The 22,460-nt window shown below is 37.6% G+C and overlaps 1 protein-coding gene across 1 annotated transcript in view; it reads left to right on the forward strand.

Annotated features, from left to right (window-relative positions):
- The window catches only part of LOC145987912 (inactive pancreatic lipase-related protein 1-like), a 109,527-nt gene that overhangs the window by 70,736 nt on the left and 16,331 nt on the right, over positions 1 to 22,460 (forward strand). The window contains exons 2-4 of the mRNA XM_083122721.1: positions 8,615 to 8,732; positions 11,528 to 11,676; positions 17,414 to 17,662. Coding sequence (XP_082978847.1) covers positions 8,615 to 8,732; positions 11,528 to 11,676; positions 17,414 to 17,662 — 516 coding nt within the window. The remainder of the gene's footprint in view (positions 1 to 8,614; positions 8,733 to 11,527; positions 11,677 to 17,413; positions 17,663 to 22,460) is intronic.

A 22,460-nucleotide genomic window follows, 5' to 3' on the forward strand; every position in this document is an offset into this window, starting at 1 on the left:
AACTTTTCATTGTTTTATGTGGCACATAGTCCTGAATTAGGGCATGAATCACGTCCGTAAACAATTCGACAGCCTCAGTTATGGTCCTTCGATTACCTTGATTCGCTATTAATAAAGAATTGGAATTGTTATTTGCACGCAGAACGTACCTTTCTTCAACACAACTATCAATTACAATTATATGTAACTATTCTTTGGTCGTTCTCTACCTATAACTCATGTGACACAGTAGTAATTTATTTTGATGGAAATGGAACGTAGGATTTTTTTTCCAGGGAGGGGCAAGCAAGGTATTTTTTCCAGGAGGGGGTAAATAAGGTACATTTCCCCCCATAATAGTGTTGTTCCCTCAAAAAAATTGCTTGAATTTTAAGTTATCATGTTCATGCAATAATTAACATATATTATTGTAGCTGAAATGAAATTGCATGTGTGAAATGTATATTTTTTTTGTTGGCTTTCATATTCCAGGATGGGTCGTGGGCCCACCTTGCCACCCTCCGTTCCGGACGTCCATCAACGTAATGGAAAATAATATCTTGCTATTAAGTATTTAAAAATTCATCGTTAGTTTTTATTTTTCTATTATGTTTTCAATTGAAAAAAGAAACAATTAGTTTACATATTTAATGGTTCGTCATGGATTCTGTGTTATTTTACCAAACGACCCTATTTACGTGACATGAATAATTTTCAAATAATTATACAGTTTTACACAAAGGTAATGAATTCTGGGACTTCTTATTGATGCAATCGGACTTATCAGCCAGACTTACTCGCAAGTTAGTATCAGTGGTGCAGGAACAGGAGTGGGGGATACAGAGGTACATTGAACCCTCCTAAATTTTTGAAGGGGTACAGTACCTTCCTAAATCCGCAGATCGGAGTTGTAGCCTCTTTTACCCACCCACCCTCAAATAATTAGAGAGATGCAAGGTGCTGCTGTCAAAATAACATATTTTCTAATAGATCAAACATTTATTTTCCAAAAGAATTCAAATCTCTGTAAACCTATTCCACAACTTGAGCACAACTCGTAAACGTCACTCAAATCAATCCAGAGTCAATTTTGTTGCCTAGTAACCATAGAGAATATAATTTCTATTTGCTAACAACTTTCCCGCTTAGAAGAAACATTACAAGAAGTTTCACACAATACTCACGCTCATGTAAGAAGTAGGAACTGCTGAGCTGAGGCACGGCAGTGACCTGCGCCACGAGGGACTGGCTGACTGCATGCTAAGCACCTTCTTATGCGGTGAGGGCTTGTCCTCAGTCTAGTTCAATGAACTCAAGGGCTTGCAAATCACATATATCGTGCTACAATAATATGATTGAAACTTAATACTGTAAATTTGTTTGTGCGGTAGGGTGTGCGCGCACTTGCCCATGTGTCACAAGGGTAATTCACATTCAGTATGATATTTGTAATGGGCAGCGATGAATTCAGGGGGTTGCTCGGAGAAGGGAATCCCCTCAGGAAATTAAAAAGCCCCCTCTCCTCGAGGAAATTTGCAGGTACCTCAACAAACATCATGAAAATTCGTAGCGGGTACTGTATCTTCACAACGTCTGAGGCAATATGGCGACGTCAGCTACCAAACTATGCACAGCTGCGCACTCTCTTAAGGATGTATGAATCTGCCAGATGCCCTGCGTCATGTGAAACTAACACAGAGCATCTCAATGTATTGCTGTTGAAAAAAAATAGAATGAAATGTGTTCGTTTTTTATGAACCACCCTGTATATTACTAGTTATACTCTGTCCCGGGAGATCTCTGGTCGAGAGGGCTCGACCATTGAACGGGAGGGAACAGGATGCGAGGGAATTGTATTACATGAAGGGGGAAAGGCGACTGCAGCTACCAGCCATTTGCAGCAGCGTATACTATTTCGCTTCGTCCACTCGGTTTCTCCCCCCTTCTCTACCGTTATACACTGTCTTGCTCGAGAGATTCCTGGCATACGCTATGTCCAACGTGGATACGGGCAGCGCGGTGCGTGCGGTGTGATGCGAGCGCCGCACCGCAGATATGTGCGTGAACGCAGGGAGTGTCCAACGTTACTGCGTGCGATTGTGTTGAGCAGTTGCGACGAACATGGCTTCCAGTTCGGTGCGCTCCGTGCTATTAATGGAAAGTAGTGTCATTAAAATGAAAATATTGAAGGAACACAAGAGACGTCACAGACAAAAGACGAACACAATCTTCAGGAATAGGTTGTCGTATGGAGAATTTCATCATCTGTATCCGCAGCTACGAGCAGATGAAAATGCATTTCATCAGTACACAAGAATGACAATAAACACCTTTGACTATATTGTGAAAAGATTGGATGGTGCTTGTTATCATTAATTCCTGTACTCTCAGCTACGGAATCCCATTCCTTATCAACAATTAAACGATCTTTGTAACGAGGGTTTCTTTTATCCCACAACATATTTCTTCTTTGCACTTCTGCAATAAGCCCTTCCATCTTTCTTGGCGACTGGCCACCGGACGGCAAATGCGATACAAAACAAACCTGTTTGAAAATCAAACGTTGCGTGCGTTGCGAGCGGACGAATCGCACGCGTCACGTGTCTACGTAGGACGGGCTCGTTTCTGACTACAGGTTTGATCGGATACGACTGCCGCGTTGCTCGCATCGCCCCGCACGCACCGTGCTGCCCGTATCCACGTTGGACATAGCCACTGTATCAAACGGACGATAATTTAAAAACGTTCATTATTTTGATTTGTAATTATAAAGAGGACCGAATCCGTGCTAATTACGAAAAAGCCACAAGAAGTACATTCCGCGTTAATTTAAAGTAGCCAAATGTAACAAGGTTGCCAAAATTCTTAGAAATTGTCCGAATGTTCTGATAGGTTATTGACATTTTCCGATGGGAGCTTTTTAATTTCCAGAAGAGATTCCCCCGGGCCGCCACCTGAATTCATCACTGCTTAGATTAGGCAACATTAAACGTTGATAAATTAAAATACATATTCATGGAAAAATAGTCTTACATTTTAATCGACGTAATCTCCATTGGAATTTACACACTTTGCCATCTTTCGGCCATCTGTAGAATCCCCTGGCGATAGAACGGCGGCGGTTTCGAGTACTCAATGCTATTTTCCACCTGGTGATGCAGGGACCGGAAATGAAGGGGCCAGGTCAGGGAAATAAGCCGCATTAGAAAGAACTTCCCAACCCAATTAATGGAGTGTCTTCTTAGTTCTTTTTGCCGCGTACGGCCTGGCGTCATCATGCAGCAATGTCACCTGCCTAGTCCCGCTGCCGGTGAATGGTATTTTCCTCTCGATTTCCTTACTCAAACGAATCGGTTGACGTTGAGTTTTGGATTTTCATTCAACAGTTGCTCCAATTCCATCCTCCACTATATTTGCCTGTCCATGACGCTCTTCATCTACATCAGTGGTACAACTGTGGTACGTGTACCCCCGAGGGTACATATAAGACTTAGGGGCTACGCCATCAGCTCGGAAGAGAAATGTTGAGAATACCCACACGATAACATTTTTGCTGCAGGTGTGTAGAGCAGACTTCATAGCTTTAACACTCAACAGGAAAATGAGGCTGATTTTCTCACTGACACTCTTATCTTTGTTTGATGTGTTTTGAAATAAAATACTCGTTCAAGATCTATAATTTGGAGACGAATCTCCGCTAGAAAGTTTCAAGTGCACAGCCAAAGCCAAACACCAAGAAACTGTGTCAGGTTACGCAGGCACATCTTACTTACTTGAAACTCTGAGGATTTACAATAAAAACTCCACAATTGTGCTTGACAGTTAGTTTACAAACTTATTTTTGTTCTTTACTTTGTTTTCAATAACTCCGGAAAAAATATATTACCATTAAAGTTGTTTATGTACTTCGTAGCATACGTGTGTTTCACATTTTTATTTTTGTAACTAATCAAAAAGATTGTAAACATAGGAACACCCAATAAAATAATAAATGTACAGTTTTAATGTTTATTTGTTCCACATATAAGCCGAATGCCATTTTGCTCTATTGCAGATACGCGCCTCCAACATATCAAAAACGTCCCACCAATGAGGCAGCCAAAAAAAAATCCTCAAGACTCACTATTCGGAGAAAACCAATGGTGGAGGTACATTAGGGTACAATGAGAAAAAAGTTTGAGAACCACTGATCTATATTGAAATTCCCTTACCAGAATCGCTGAAACCACTTCTTGCAGGTGATGTATGCGCTTCTTCAGCACCAAAGGCCGAACAAATCATTTTCTTTGCCTCGCCGCCTTTTTTCTTCAGTTATACGCAAGATGCCTGCAGTGCTTGACGTGCTGATTCTCGAACAACATGTGTTCATTGCTGCTTCTTTATGTTGCGTTGTCTGCTAGTCGGATATTTTTAAGGTTACCAGGCATCCTCTTTTTTCCAGACGTCCTACATTTTAGCCTAATGCCCGGCGTTCGGGAGGAATTTGGGGAAAAATTTACAAATGTTCTACATTTTGAGCGTCACGTAATTACATTCTGCTTCGGTCGAAAAAAAGAGTAATCAAAAGAAACATCATTGATTAAAATTCTGTGGACTGTAATCCCACACCCAATAGTGAAATTAATTTTGATTCAGACACTGAAGAAAAAAAGTACCAGAACAAAGTTATTGAACAATAAACATCCCAAATGACACATCTGGAACCATTTAAAGTTATCTTAAGGACATAATGTTTCATATTATTTCAAATTATGTTAATTTCTAAATATTTGTTTGTCATTCCGGTAATAATACAAATGTTGAGAGAGTATTTTTATTAATGTCAGCACAATATAGTGATGAAAGAAAGAAATTTCTCACAGAGTGTGTAAAAGGTTTGGTACTGGTTCAGTATAATTTCAACAAGTATAAGTATACGAGTATTCGTATTTTGACTAAATCTGAAATTTTAAGAACAATTGGCTCCTCCGAGAAACATGACTGAAAACAGGTGTAAAAATGTATTGTTTATTATTGATAACAAATGTGGGAAATTTGGATCTTAGGTTTACTGTGAATGATTTGAGCCCTACATTTTGACTTAGAGTCCTACATTTTGACTTAAAGTCCTACATTTTGGGATAGCAAGGACTACTTTTCCCTCATAGTGATCAACCCTAGGTATTTTACGTAATTGGGGTGGTATAGGAGTGCCCAATCATGGTGAGGAAAGTTCCAATCTGAGCAATCGCAACAGTAAAGTAATAGGTGAATTAATTTAGGGGGCAAGATTTAATTTGCACACCTAATGTGGGAACTATAGTAAAAGCATTTTAAACTGGTGGATGCAAACTAACAAATCAGCGCTCTGTTCAGTGATTATTTACTTTCGCATCCCAAGGTGCCGAACGCCGCTCACGGGGCAAAACAAAAATGAATCGGAGACATGCATGTTGCCAACCCTAATGCAAGTGAATGTTTTCCTCTTGTGTGGTTGAAAACACGAGGGCTGCTAAACGAACTCGATTAAAGCACAGGGACAATTGGCGATCTAAGGACCTTGGCACAGATACAAGGAAAAACAGGACTACGCTTGGCAACGTTACCACAAGACAGCGATATTCTTTCTAGAACATGCACTTCGCAACTGACATTGCCACTGCCTTCAGCACACAATTAGGGGCCAGGACCTGCCAAATGACTCTTTCATTGCATGACATGTAGTTAGCATGTCGAATCCCATCCCAAATAACCAAAAGTGGTTGGCCATACTGAAAATAGTTGGTGAAACGTAAGAACATACCGTTGGACAACGGTAATTTTGGCTGTGATTCCAATGTTGCCCCAACGTGTGGTTTTTATGTTGGGCCAACGTATGGTTTTACGTTGGAACAACGTACTGAAAACTAAAGAATGGATAGGTTTGTGTTTTGATATAGACATAATTTATTGTGAGACTAAATGAAAACAATAGTACAAATTATTTATGAAAATGAAAACTAATACAGCACTTTCTCAGTCACATGGCATCATTGTTTTCAAGACACCTTCAAGTGGTAGCACAAAAACTTTCTAGAGTTTACTTAGTTTTCCACCTTTGATGGAATTTAGTCTGCACGTAACATTGTTTAACCACCTTCACAAGAATATCTGCAAGAATGTTCTTGTTCTGCTAGAGCTAAAGAGACAAATCATAAGCAACACATCTATCATCCATGGTTGCTGACAAAGGACTTGTGAGTGACTGCAAGTTAAAAATACCTTCTATTTTCATTAAAAATATTTATATTATATTTCCAGTATGTACTGTGAATGAAATATTCGAATGAAACATGTTACATGTCATTTATTTGCTTTTCCATGGTTGGATAAACGTTGGCCCAACGTCAATTTGCCAACCAATGTAAACCCAACCTTTTCAACATAAAAATTGACATTGGCAAGTAACATTGTGGTTACTTGGGATTGCAGCTTTCGTGACCAAAACCCACTACTTTTCGTTTTCAAGTAACTTCCCAATTGACTTCATCATGTTTCTGGGTCAACATTGAAATTCTGGGGGGTTATACCAGGAATCCAACTCGGGACAGCTGACACCAAATATGCGAGGTCTAACTATTTGAATATGTGGGTCCAATGCACATCTGCTTTTATAGTTTTACACCTTGAATGGAAAAATTATTTTTGAAACTGCCAGTTTGCAAATACAAGCCAAAATAATATCCTGTATAAATGTTTACAGGACATTGAAACAACTTGTGGAATACAGGACTATCTTGTAAAAATAAAACGTTTAGCTTCACTTAGATACACAGACTAGACCAGTGGCGGCTGGCCAAGTGCAACAAGTGCAGATGTTTTCACCTAATTTTCAAATTAATATTGACATTTTTCATTTGCTTATTAAATTAAACTATTTCCCAGCAGAACGCACACGATAATACTCAAATAACACGCCGCTCGGCGCTACGCACGTATTGAGTTCGTCCCAACCCAAGAGCAAACACCGCTAGGTTGCGGAAGACTTAGCCGGTTGTCATGGCAACGGTGACGTCACCTAGCGTTGGCCTTGAACATGGTGTCGCCCTCTACGTGAATCAGTTCTCTCGTCGGAGAAAACATCGCATCCAGTGCTTGTGGCAAAATCTTCGCGTTCTCGCGAGATCTTGTTCCGCGTGTGTGTTTCGCGTTTCCTATCGTGTGTTGTGTTCATGTGTTGAGCTGTGGTTTCTACAATGAACCCAGTAAATGACTTAGTGTGTAATTTGTTGCAGACACCATTTTCCAGATGGACGGATGAAGACAAAAAAGGCGTTTTAAATTGGGGGGGGGGGGGCACTGGCACTTACTATTTGTTTTCATTGCCTATAAATATACTTCTTCACCTGTTATTTTAGGCACGAGCCGCTACTGGACTAGACAATGATCAAAATGATGAAATGTCAATAAATAAAAGTAAAACATGCACATTTGAGCTTTGCCTATTTACTGTGCAGAAATTTCAGAGGTCATCTAAATGAAAATATTATTACATTCTTGTCACAATTATTTTATTTGCTGGCAAAATTTACTTGAAAAAAATCAGCTGATTTTATACAAAGTCTCAAACTTTAAAAATTGGTTTTCTTGAGACTTACTTTTTGTGACTTAGCAGGTTTTGGAAGTATACTGACAATACAGAAAGTGCTCATGTATGTAGTAATTGTAGCAAATATTATGCTGGTTGCCTATTGAACTGGAAACTTGAAAACAATGAGTCAAAGATGGGTTCAATAGATAGTACTCAGTGAACAATTACCCCAACAATTCATTGCATCATATTTCAGGCAAATAGATCAGATCCCAAGTTGAAAACACGTGGGGGTAATCATGGTGCATAAGATTTTCGTGATCATATGAGGAACGTATACAATGCAAATTTTCTCACTGTAAGAACGCTTCGTGTATGCCTTCCTTAAGACATGTGACACTGTTTGACTGATTTCTCCCCAGAGTATACTGTGTGATGATGTCAAGTTGAATATTATCCATTGTGTTTGGCTCATGTATTTTTTTTACAAGTTCAAAATAGAGATGGAAGACTAAGTGATCTATCATTGCTAGACTCATTAAGGCTCAGTGCAGTCACTGCCCCTAGATGTGAAGATAGCTTCTTCTTCTCAGCCTGTATCCCAACTGGTCAATTTATTTAAAACAAACTGCCTTACTTATGAATATATTCTTTACTATTTTATCTAGCTATCACATTGGATCCCTTTTAATTTTGATTCACGCCAGTTTTCTTTTTTTCAAAAATCTCTTATTTTCCATATTTGCAAGCTTCTTTCTCCACTGGCACTTCTGAACCATACATAGGATCTGATATTTTGTATATTTTGGTATTTGTTTTCCTTGATATCAGTTAATATTTCAATAATGTTACTTGACAAAAGTAATATTTTATTCCCTGCTACTTTCTGAGATTTTATTTTCACTATATTCATTCAATTATTGCTCTTTCAAAACCGTATTCTCAATCTGCAAGGTTTCTATATTTTTGATCTGCTTCATTTTTTGTTTCAATCAAGTACACATTTAGTTTTTTAGTATGCACATAATTTTGTACCTTTTAAAATAACTATATAATTTGTGCCTGATTACCTTTATCGCTTTCAAGGTTCATTTGGACAAGACAGGCTCCCACCTAGTCTTTGGAGTCTGTTCAAAACACCATCGTGCATTGATCCACCATTTACCTGCCCACATCCAAGCATCAATATCTATCTTTATACCAGGTAAGATACTATCACTAGAGGTAAAAAGTCATAATTTAGTTTTTAGCTGACAATATTCTTGTAGGGATCTCATGCAGCACATGTGCCAATTGAGGATAAGTTATTGGAGATTCAGAGTCATATGTGATAAAGAGATTGCATTTCAACATCTGCTTACTTCACAACAAAATGCTTATGGGGAGGCCACTCCAGGACTGGCATTGGTGAAGTCATTTAGTGGACAGAAGCCAAATAATTAATATATGTAAGACATAGTAGAGACACGAAAAGCAATGCATCTTTATCCTTCATTTGATATTTTACACTGGAATTGCTACTTTAAACTAGGAATACAAAATGTAAATGATTCTTGATCAATTTTATATATAAATAAGGATAATAATAATGCAATAATTTGCTTATATATTACACTACTGGTTCTCTGAGTAACCAACATATTAAATCATTAATATTATTTATAGATGGTTGTTTAAATGTCTAACTCAAAGGAAAGTTCTTGTACTTTAATAGGACTGTGTCTTAAATTTTGAAGTTATTTCATACAGTTAGCAATATTCATATCACATGAAAATATGTCTTCCTCAAAGATCAATCTGATAATTTCTATGTAAATATTAACCACATTAATCTGCAAGCAATATTTATAGGTGTACATTTCTGCATTATTGTCATTTTACTCCTCTCTTCTGCCTCTTTACACTAATTGCGATAATGAAAATTAATTATTATTATTATTAGATAAAATCAGTGACAGGTCATTGACAAAGAACACTTACACTGAGGCTGCAGCTGTAAAGCAGGAACCTACGATGGAAATATTGTGAGTCAACTATACCACATCCTTGGCAATAACATTTTCAAAGTCTACTTTATCTACAGATTGACTAATAGGACTGGGCTTGCAGTTTAAATGGGGATCAAAACAATATGTGCCTCCACCAGGCTTTGAACCTGTAAGATTTCAAGTGAGAATTTTTCCCTCAGTGTTCTTTCATTAATAGCCTTCATCAATGAGTACTTGCGTGCTACTCTGACAGGTATAGGCAAGTGGATTATGGTGTTGTTCTTAAAATACTGAGATGTAGGATTCTTAATTGACTTTTTGGTTGATGATGATGTCGAATGATAGTATGAAGACATATCACCTGAAATTTTCCTTGTTCAAAAGTTCTAGTACTTTCATTAGGTGGCAACATGTACCATAAAGTACATATGAATGTTATTTGCAGGTGTTCAATTTCTGCCTTTGATGCTGTGTGAATAATGGCTATGAACAAATGCACAATACCCATGTCTTTCTTATTTCAAGTCACTTTACTAAGACATATACTGCAGAGGACTAAAGGCGATATTTACATTGCACTACTCTCCATATCTGCTAATTTATTAACGAATGTAATGCCAACAATTCATAGCATGTCTCAGTCAAACATTAAATATTTCCACAAGAAGAGTCAAACATTAAATATTTCCACAAGAAGACAGAATTGTTGAGCAATTTCCAGAGGTTAATATATAAATATCAAACATATGTTTAATGAATTTAAATGTTATAATGACAAAATATAGATGCATATATTGACTAATATATTTATTATAGAGGCTTGTATTAAGTTTAAGGAATTCCTCTAGTTGTCATTATAATCATCCTTATGCATTTATCATCGTAAGATAATGTAAGAAGTAGTACATGCATTTCTTATATATAATGGATGATTCTCCAAAAGTAGGAAGTTTAATTTGTGCACTACAAAATACCAGGGACAGTTCATTTTCATTCCTGCAAGGGATGATTTTTTTCCACTTCAATACAAAAGATTTACATATGAAACAAACAAATTTGTAAAACTTTCAAAATTTTAATGGATGATATTCAATGAATAACTTCACCCACAATTCATTGCACAAAATTATGCTCCACAGCCATATTTCAGGCAAACAGATCAGATCCTGGGTTGAAAACATGCCAGAAAAGCATTGTGCATGTGATCTTGGCCGAAGTAATTCAAGGTAGAATATCATGATTACATGAGGAATGTGTACGTGTAAAATATATCAATTTCTCACTGTAAGAAGGCTTCTCATATGCTTTCCTTAACACGTGTGAATCTTTTTGTCCATCTTCATGCTCTTTCTTCCCATAGTGTACTGCGTGATAATGTGAAATTGAATATTATTCTTTGCAAACTTGTTCATGCTAAAAAAAAAATCTGTTTTGAAATGTTATTATATCAAAGAAAACTAACAATTTTCTAGTATTGTTGGAAAAAGAATACTCTGTTGGTAAACTGAATATAAGTAACCGATTGGTTGGAGAAAGGCTAGTCCTTTATGTATGTGCCTCTCTTCCCCTCAAAAATATGCAGATTTCATGCATTCATTCATTCTCATATTTAAATCCAGTTGAAGGATGTGTGTTTGTTTGTTATGCTCAGATGCTGGGGGAGCTGGATCTACAGATAAAAGTGAGATCCGAACCACTATGCAACATGCCTCCACCAGGAATTCAACCCAAGAACTCTTCTTTACAAGGCAACAACATTACCACTATGGTACCATGAAGGCCCTCCAGCACTTTTCCTCCAAAGGCAAAAAATGTAATTGTCACTCTTGTTATATCAAATAATAATACTAACAATACATTTAATTGAAAATTTCAAAAAAAAAAATATTACAACATCAGACAGCAGAGAAGATTTAGTAGCCAACTGAAAGAAGAAAATGATAGTGTCTATAAATTTATGCTCTGTATAAAGCAATTCTGATTTCATTTGTATCATTTTTTTACCTGTCAGAGAAACACAAGATAACCCTGAACTGATTAATACTACTGATCCACACTCTTTGCCTAACTCCAAATTCAACCCTGATCATCCAGTAAAAGTGATCATCCATGGCTTTAATGGAGGGAAGGATCTGCGACCGAACACCGACATGAGGCAAGGTAAGCAACCTGGAACTCCATGTAATAGAAGATACATGGGAGACCTCTGTTAAAGAATGGGTGAAAAAGCAAGAATAATCTCAATGCAAGTTGAATAAAATATTCTATGTAGTTTGCATGACTTGTTAATTTAATTACTAAGTTTTTAAAATTAAATTGGTCACTGATAAAAACAAACTACAGTATGTAACATTCTTATTCGTACACACGGATTTTCAAAGAAAATGCTTTAATACCTGAAAGGAAATACACTCTTTTGAAATTGTTTCCTTACAATTCAATAACTAATATCATTAGGAACATAAAATCTTACCCAAATTCTGTATAACCAATGACAATAATAAATTAAATGAAACTGAAAGAGAAACATGCCATTTTTGTACAACTTTTCTATTTGTACACTTAATAATATAAAAGAAAAAAGTATATTCAGAGCAAATTGACTGACAGTTCTAATAATTTGATGTGTATCCTTTGGTTTTAATTACTGCTTGACACCTGTTCTTCATAGAATTAACCAGTTTCCGACATGTTTCAGAGCTTATTTTATTCCACTCGGCTTGCACAACAGTTTTCAACTCTTGTTTGGACTTGACGCCTGCTTTATGGACTCGCCTCTTCAAAATTGCCCATAAATGCTCAATGGGATTTAAGTCTGGACTTTGAGCTGGTGTTTGTAGTAGTTTGAGCACATTCCATATTAGCCAATTCATATTAACTCGCGCCTTATGCTTACTGTCATTGTCTAGTGTTACTAGGGTGACATGTAAAAAAATTAGGCGAACTACAACTATCAATCTTAGTAGCTTGCTGCAAGGGCGAATTAATGGCTTGAGGGGGTGATCATTCTTCTACTGCGCCTCTCACTAGGGCTCTTCTTTTTTTAATTTATTGATAAATTTACAAAGTTGGAATGAAATGTATCAAACATTGTGGAATTTTATGAGATACCCAAGAACTGAGAATTATCAACCATGGAAGGTGACACAGCAGTGCTCTTTCTGCCTGTTTGGGGACATAGGTTAATTTGCTTTACTGTTCCCGACAGCCACATCTATTGGAATCAAAAATAAATTTATTTCGATTTTTGAGAAATCTATTACAGTCTATATTTACCACATCTATTGGAATCAAAAATAAATTTATTTCGATTTTTGAGAAATCTATTACAGTCTATATTTATTGAAGTTAAACAACTTAGAATGATTGGTGTGCTACACAGTGGCGCAACCACAGGGGGACTGGAAGCATTGCCCCCCAACCTTGGACGGAAATCAATTCTAGAGAGGGAAACATTGACAGCCAAGAGCACCTGAAGGGGCAATTGCCTGCCCCCTTGGTTACAAATTTTATGCAAATAAAAGTACATTTCATAAAATGTTCTTGCCCACTTCGCTCGCAATACCTACTTTTGTTAGTCTCATCAAGTTCAGAACCGTAGCTAGGGAGTGGCGGGAGTCAGCTCTGGGTGCCGAGCAATCTATGAAAAAAGTTGTAAAAGAGAGAATGTCATGGCACCCCGTGGAATTATTTGCTCCCTATTAAATCAATATTGTTTTCAGTTTGCAAGAAAATGGATCTAAAACTTTTCTTCCTCGCTTCGCTCGCACTGTATTTTCTTTTCTGTAACACATTGTAATTTACCAGAGAGAGAAGTAAGACTTCTCCTTATTGATTTTGTCTAAAATGCATGAACAATTGTTTGGAGGAAAGGGAGAGTACACATTTGAAAGAAAATTTTTGTAATGTGGTATTACACATGTTGCGTGTGCATTTTATATTTCACGTCGCTCTATGTTACATCAGTGGCGCAACCACCAGAGGGGCAGGAAGGCCAATCTTGGAAGGAAATCAATTCTAGCGGGGGCAACTATTGATGGACAAGGGCACCTTCAGGGGTGCACAGAGGGAAAATTGCCCCTTTCGAAGTGTGCTGCGTGTCGAAAGTTTGGGGGGGAGGTGCCGTAATGGCTGCCCGTCCCCTCCGAGAGAAAGTCTTTAATCCGTCACTGATCCCTTAGCATACAGTTTATTCTCATCCAGTGGCCCAACCAATTTCTTTTTCTCTTCATGATTATCTCCAGCATTGATCTCTTTTCCCCAACTCTTTCTAGCACCTTCATTTCTCACTTTTTCTGTCCATTTCATCTGTTCCATTCATCTCCAAAGCCACATTTCTAAAGCTTCCAATCGCTTATTCTCACTTGTTCTCAGTGTCCATGTTTCCACACCATGTAGAGCTACATTCCATACAAAGCATGTCATTAGTCTTTTCCTCAGTTCTTTGTTCATAGATCCACATAAAATATTTTTTCTTTCTATTGAAGACTTCCTTCGCTATTGCTATTCTCACTTCTATTTCTTGGCTGCATTTCATATGATTGCTTGATGCATCCAATATATTTAAAGCTGTCTACATGTTTGATTCTCTTACCTCTGATACTCACACTTGCCTTCCTCTGCTTCCTTCTGATCACCATTGCTTTCGTTTTAGGATTTTTATTGATTGTTATCTGAAAATTCAAAATGATATGTGTCTGCATAAACTGAATATTCAGATATACAAATATCCAAAATACAAATATATGGCATCTGAATTTCATTAACGAAATTATTAGCAAATTATTAGAATATCTCAATGATATTGAATTGTTGTTTTAAGTCCACTTTATGCACAGAAAGGCTAATGGGGACCGGACCTATAGTTTAAAGTGGGATCCGAACCACTATGTGCTTCCACCAGGTAACGAACCCGGGACCCCTTGATTACAAGGCGATGACGCTGTCACTGTGCCATCAGGAAGGCCCCTCTCAATGATGTATATCCAGTTAAGTTGAGTATATGAATATCAGTCATCCAAATTACCCTGATATTCAGATATCTCCAATATAAAATATAAATATCATCAAGAAGAATTCAGGAAGTAAAGACTTTGTTTGTTCATTTTTTTCTACTAAAAATGTACATTCATAAATTGGATTCTTATATACTAATTTATGTAGCAATTTATATTATCTTCTCATTAATTCCTGGTAACATAATATTTGTACAAACTGCTGTAGTCAAATTTCAAGTAATAAATAAATAAACTCTCTGTATACCTTCACACTCCAGGGGAGAAAGGATGAGCAGCAACGTAGCAACATTAATATACAGAAATGAAGGACTCGCTTATCCATGAAACCATTTTTGCATATAAGTGAATTTCAGTACATCAATGGATATCTTGATAATACATTTTAGATTACATACATTCCCAAAAATGTGTATTTTCACATTTTCTTAAGAGAAAGTACACAATTCCATTCGAGTCAGTTACAAAACTCCCCTTGGTGGTATTAAATTTGGCACAGTGGCATTAGTATGTGAATGACAATTGCCTTAAATTTATAGCTAGACCTTGAAGAACGTGTATGGTATTGCATTCGAGTGAAGCCAATGAGTATCAAGCAGTGTTTGGAAAGTTACATCTTAGAAATAACTGAGTAACAGTTACAGTTACTTGGTTAATAAGTAACTTGATTACAGTTACAGTTACCTGTACTTGAAAAGTAACTGTAGTTACTTTTACTGTTGCTTCCGGCTCGAAATTTTCTTGCAAACATATTACACACAATCAATGATTAATTATTGCAATAAAATAAATATATGAATATACAAGGGGGCGTACTATAATGATTTACACTTTATTTGTTTTCAGGTCCCATGGTCCACCATTCGAGAAGTGAGGACTGGCATATGAAGCTACAAGTCTGGGTCTACCGATTGCAAGCAGCAATGCCCAAAAAGGATTCCCGGTGTTCACACAGCAGCACGTTCCGTACATCATTGTCAGCGGACTATTGGACAACATGGAAAGTGACTATAATGGTCAGCGTTGGACAAGTTGGTTTCTATGGAGAGAGGATGTGACCACAGCAGAGATTTACAGACGAGAGTATGTGGGGTGTGGCAGGACCTCGAATCCCATTTCAGCAATGGCCGTGGTTGATTCCCGACTGGTGTGGGAGCGTGCGTTGTCATGTTGCAGGAGCACTCCTTTTGCCCATTTTCCTGGTCGTTTTTTCTGAACCCATCTGGCGAATACTTTCCCCATATTATGATTATGCACGATTCGCTGCAGGGCACTTCTGGACAGGCCCGTGGTTACCTCCATTTCAGAAAACGTGATGCACCTGTTCTCAAGAATGACTTGGTCAACCCGTGTAATGTTTCTTGGTGTTGTCACAGTCACTTTCCTTACAGAACTTGTCTCTTTTTCTGTTGACGTGCATCCTGTTTTCCAGCCTTCTGCCAAATTGGAAACGGTTTTCCGTGAAGGTGCATGTTCACCACACACTGCTGCCAATTGTCTGTAAATCTCTGCTGTGGTCACACCCTCTCTCCATAGAAACCAACTTGTCCAACGCTGACCATTATAATTGCTTTCCATGTTGTCCAATAGTCCACTGACAATGAGTACGGAACGTGCTGCTGTGTGAACACTGGGAATCCTTTTTGGGCACTGCTGCCTGCAATCTGTAGACTAGACTTGTAGCTTCATATGCCATTCCTCACTTCTTGAATGGTGGACCATGGGACCTAAAAAAATAACTAAAGTGTAAATCATTATAGCATGCCCCTCGTATGTTTTTTATTTATGTTTGTGGTATATAATATAAGGCTTCATATATTTATATTATTGAAAAAAAATGGTGAAACCAGTAGTTCACTAAGTGTGAATTATTTTAATTCAAAAAATTGTTCATATGCTAGCCACAGTACTTTACATGTGGTGGCATCAATTCCAGTTGCACCTGTTTCTATCTCTTTCATTCAAAATTCATTAAGATCCATTACCTTGGCAATAACTTCTTTCTAGCTTGAGAACCACGTACCAAATGAATGTAGCAATCCATCCAGAAGTTTTTGCATGCAATTAGAAATGACGAATTGCAATAAAGCATGGATATTCTACATTTGGCATGCAATGAAGCTCAGTTACATTGTCTTAAGCAATTCTATGAACATCATTTCACCTTAGCATCCAGAGAAAACACAGAGTTAACAAATTGAATTCTTCACCCAAATTACACATGTTCAAGTCAACAATAAAGTAACTGTAAAAGTAAATGTTGATAACCTTACTTTTATTGCAAAGAAGTATCTGCTACAGTCAAAGCTACTTACTTTTAGAAGTAGCTAGTTACAGTTAGAATTTCTTAAAAAAAGTAACTGTTACTTGTAACTAGTTATTTCCAAACACTGGTTTTAAGAGGCTGAAGAATTTTTTTTTACAGAGTTGCATGTGCTTTAGTTTTAAAAACTTTTCTTAACTATGGCTTTAAAGCTCAAAGAAGCAAACTCACAAAAAATTCATTATGCTTATTATTTAATAAAAATAGAATGTATCAAGTGATTTAGGAGGTGCAGAAGGACAGTTATAAGGAAGAGAAGTCTTCATCTTGTGTAAATTTACAGATTTTGATCTGAAATTTTAATGATAGTTACTGTGAAGGATGAGTGATTAGTGATTTGGTATGGCAGGATACAATTGATACCAAATGATTTACTAACATCAACATATTGAAGCCTCCACTAATTGTGGAACTGCATCATATTGATTATGAAGCAGAAACACAGCTCCACATGTTGGTTTCTACTTGTTCTTTTTTGTTGTAAGTAAATTATGAATGTAAATATGTAAAATAATTATGAACACACTAATAATACGTGCATAGTTCTGTAAATTTACAGCATATTTTACTCGAGGAGAATATAATCTATTTGTGGTGCATTATGAAACCCTCGTTGTGGAGCCCTGCCTCAGTCAACTGGAGTGGTCACCTCGATTCATGGCCCAGTGTATTGCACAGTTCCTGGACTACTTAAGCCTTGTTGGTGTCCCACCAGAGAAAACTCATCTGATTGGTTGGAGTGCTGGATCTCACTTTGCAGGCCTCACAGCTAATTATGTGAAGTCAGGGAAAATTGGAAGAATAACAGGTACAGTGTAATTATATACTAAGTAATTTAATATGTGCCAGGCAAGGTAAGCATATTTGAACAACAATACGTTGAACACAAAATCTGTATTATAGCCTAGAAGCTACTGCTATATATAAGTGTCAATGCAAACATTACTCCTAAATTAAGATAGAGAGTAATCTTCCTATATAGGCATACGAATAGTGCATGTAAAAGGTAAAAAAGAAAAGGTAAAGTGCTCCCCTGTGATTAGCACCACGTCATGAAGGCGTATAGGGGGTGTGGAGGTAACACCCCACACTTTCTTGATCCGGTCATGAGTGGGGGTGATGTGATCAGCATCACGCCCCTGACTGCCTTTACCCCACAGGGTTTACCCCAGGTACCCATGTTATTCGACACTGGGTGGGCACCAGGGTCGCTTCCAACATTAGAAAAGTTCCCGGATTTGAACCGGCTGGGGATCGAACCTGGGACCTTGAGCATGGTAGTCAGACGCATTACCGATCGCTTGGCATGTGCTTTTTAGAAATGGATGTAGAATAATCACAGATCACCATCTTTCAGAAATTAAATTTAAACTTGGTCGTATTTAAGGTGATCCTGTAAATATTTTATGATAATTGTGAAATCAAAAGAACAACAATTGCAATAATCCATTTTCACAATGTCTATTCAATAATTAACTATATAATATAAAAAACAATGGTATACCCAAGTGAGAAAATTTATGCAAAGCACCCCCAACCTGTCTCATTTTGACAATGTTTTGACATAGGAGTGTCCTCCAGCTAGCCCCAAGGCTCAGGTAATCATCCCCCAGCTAACAATATCAACTTCAAGCTCTAATGACCATAACAGATAACTTGTTTAATTTGAAAATAAATTCCTGGCTGAAACATAAGAATGATATAATAATACAGGGTGTCTGGTTTAGACAGTACAAAACAGTATAACTTTATTCATGATGGATGCGGTAAAGGCAGTTTAAAATTACTTACGTGGAATTTATAAATTTTGTATTTCCGCGGAAATACGAAATTTCTAATTCTCACGTAAGTAAGTATAACTTTAGTTACATTCAATTTCAAACGAAACCTATTGTTTGTATGAGACTGGTAACTGTGGCCGAGTTGACATGACGTGCATGTGCATGTAATGCATAAATTCCAAGATGGCAGACTGAACGGTTCAGCAGAAAGTTCTCTGCGTTCTTTCACTGGCAGAAAACAAATCTGTGAAGCTTGTTCAATATGCTTTTGTGCGTGAATTCAATCTTCTACGTCACGACAATGTTTCCTCCTATGTGAGTATTGTTAAGTGGGATAAGCAACTAAGAGAAACTGGAAGTGTTGTGTCGGTGCATGGGAAGTACGCAAAGCGAAAGGTATCAGAGGAAAACATTGAAGTGATTCGCACTGCATTCACAAGAAGTCAAAGAAAATCAATAAGATGTGCAAGTTTAGAGCTCAACATTCCTCGGTCTACTGTCCATGATGTTGTGCAAAAAAGGTTACGTCTATGGGCATACAAGATCCAGTTACATCAATGAATTTATCCTGATGATAAACCTAAAAGACAGACGTTTTCGGGTAAAATGTTAATCGAAATTGACAACAACAATGCTTTTCTGATGAAACTGCATTCCACACATGTGGGAAAGTTAACAAGCATAATTGCCATATTTGGGGAAGTGACAATCCTCACAAGTTTCGTGAAATTATGAGAAACTCGCCAAAAGTTAATGTGTGGTGTGAGTTAATGAAAGAGAAGATAATAGGCCTGTTCTTCTTTGCTGAAGAAACAGTGAGAGGAACAAATTATTTACACATGCTTCAGCATTATGCTGTGCCTCAAATGCCTCCAGAAACCATTTTTCAACAAGACTGAGCCCGGGCACATTTTGCTATCATTATACGAGAATTTCTCGATGAGCATTTTCCTAGAAGATGGATAGGAAGAGGATCTAAACCACTTGCTTGGCCTCCACACTCGCCGGATCTTTCCCCCCTATATTTTTTCTTTTGGGGGTTCATCAAAGACCAAGTCTACAGTATGGCCTGTCGAGAACTTGAAAGATCTGCGTAACAGAGTGACCCCTCAAATGCTAGTGAATACCTGGACGGAATTGGAATATCGGTTGTGTACACAGGGGGGGGCTCATATTGAGGTTGTGTGCATTCTGTGAAATGCTGGTGCTGAGACAAAAAAATGCATGAGTTTTTCTACCAAAATGTAAATTTTGGTAATAAAATTGGTTTCTCTGCAAATTGTGCTCTTTTGTAATGTTAAAGGTCTAAGCCGGACACGCTGTATTATCATGAGCAACAGAATGAAGATGGTAGAATGGCACATGCTTCTAGATTGTAAAAATACCATTGGAAGACAGAAGTGTCTATGACTGTACATCTTGCCTCCAAATGCCAATTTTGCATTCAAAGTTTTCCAAACTTTGTCATGTAAACTTAGTGTTAAAAATTATTATTATCATTGATCTGTGATCTACCATTTTTTTCTAATACATACAGGTATGAAACAAATATAGGTAATTTTGTGCTTTCTTACAGTAATGTTATTTCCAGTTTGTCTTTTTCTGTTGATATGTAAGGTATTAAACTTCCATATGATGGCAACTATGTTTGTACGATAGTTTCTTTTATCTCTTCTCATTTTAGATATCAATGTTTTCTCTGACTAATGATAAATGTAGAAATCTTGCAATAATGTTCACTGTTGTAAGTAAAGTTAAATAACTTTAAGTAAGTAAGTATTGTTTAAATGTGGCATTCTGGTTGAAGAGGACCCACAAAGTGCAATGCAGCACCTAGAGCACATGCCTGATTTCCAGTGGCGTATGCTGGTTCTAACGAGTGGGTAATCTCCGACCCTTGATACTCAAACTCCAAAAGTTTCCATGCAATTTATGTCAGGATCCATATTGGATTTAGGAGTATTGTGTCGGAATGTTTGTCTTATTGCTACGACCACAATCAATTAATTCTCGTTATTGCAGTTTAATATAAATGTAGAATTTCAAATAATAAAACAAGACAGTATTATAAAGCTATAAAAAAACAACCTGTGAAATATAAAATGAAAGACATGCACTAGTGAAATAAAAACCCACAATATTAATTTAAGTGCAAAATTCAACTTACTCCAGGACCCGATTACTTGTGCCGTACCACAGCCAAAGCACACTGTTTGTCCAGTTGCACGTCACATGTGTCTGTGTGAAAGATTGCAGCTTAACAAAGGAAATTATGTGACTTTTGGATTTTTCATATTTGGCACAAGCGTTGCAAAGATTACAGTATCCGCCATGCGTCCATACATTCTTTTCAGCCCCAAAAAGTAAGCACAGCCAACAAAAAAGCAAAGCTTATTAACACTTATACTTCCTGTCAACCATGGTGTTTTGTCATAATTTGCTTGCGAAAATGCCTCACATATTCCCGATTTTTGTCTTTGTGTGTAGAAATAAGTTCAAGCGATGACACTGGCCTACCTGTATTAACAATTTGCAACTTCTCCTGAAAAGATCTTGTTCCAAAATGTTTCACCAGCAAATCTTGTATCACATCCATTACCCTGTAACACAGCACTATCACGACAAACACTAACACCTAAATAAATAATAAACACGAAGCACAGCACGAAGCCAACGACTACATGCATTCAGTTTCATGCGCCAAACTTCTGTTGTTGTGTTCCTGGCTCAGAATGAAATTCCCTATGAATGATAAAAAAAATCCCTTTCCGAGCTCGAAATGACAGGTTTTAAAAGATCGAATCATTGCAGGCCAGAGCCAGAATTTTATTTCAGGATGGGGATCATCCCTTATTAGCGTCCGCCACATAAAGTTGAAACAGTGGAGTTCGAAGTCCTGAAGATGAATCTCAGATTATTACAACGTATTATGCAAGGTGTTTAATCCTGCTAATGAAGTAAAATTAATTACCACTATACACTTTTTAAATTAAATATTTGTAGGATTTCGGGGAGGGGGGTTTTAGCCCCCCGAGTCCTCCACCTGGCTACGTGCCTGATGTTTTTTTTCGTTTTATGTTTAATTCGTTCATCTTCATCACTATTAATCTAAAGAGGTGGAATATAGCAACTTAAATTAACTAATATATTGCAACGTCCCACCACACTCTAAACACTTCAATTAGGAGGACGGCAAAAGTCTACCCATAAATGCTAACTTCTTACCAGTCGTTGAACACAGATTCTAGATATCTCAGGGCTTGCTGGGTAAAACGTGAACAACAGCTTTATATATATATATATGTTTATTATAAACTTATCGTAAGAAAGTCTGTTAGCACACTAGTCTTTAACCCTTATCACTCAAGTGCATTTACATTTACCATACACGTGCATTCACCACTTCTGGATTCAAAAGGGGGAAAGGGACCATTCAATTTATTCCTCGCAGTGAGGCGCCAGGGGGAGTATAGGGACCTAATTTTATTTAGGGCGCTGTTCTCTGCTGACGTCACGGGCTCCCCTGTAAGAGAAAGTAGTATGTGCGCGGTGCCCCCAACCAAAGCTAGGAACTGGCCGTAGCCAGCCGGCACCTCCGACAAGCGGGCGCAGGGTAAAGGATTTAAGGATGCCGCGACACCCCCGGCGTTAGCTAGGAATCGGCAAGCCGACCGGTGTCTCCTGAAAAAGGGCGGCAGGTTAGGAAGGAGGTCTAGGTGCTCCTAGACAAGCCAGGCAGGTAGAACCTGGCAACTAGACCGGGTAGTTAGGTTGCTGCTAGGCTCTTCTTCTTCTTTCTTCCTCCTTCCTTCCTTCTGGGATGGC

Source organism: Lepisma saccharinum, chromosome 5, assembly GCF_977018435.1.
Source record: "Lepisma saccharinum chromosome 5, izLepSacc3.1, whole genome shotgun sequence".
NCBI lineage: Eukaryota > Metazoa > Arthropoda > Insecta > Zygentoma > Lepismatidae > Lepisma > Lepisma saccharinum.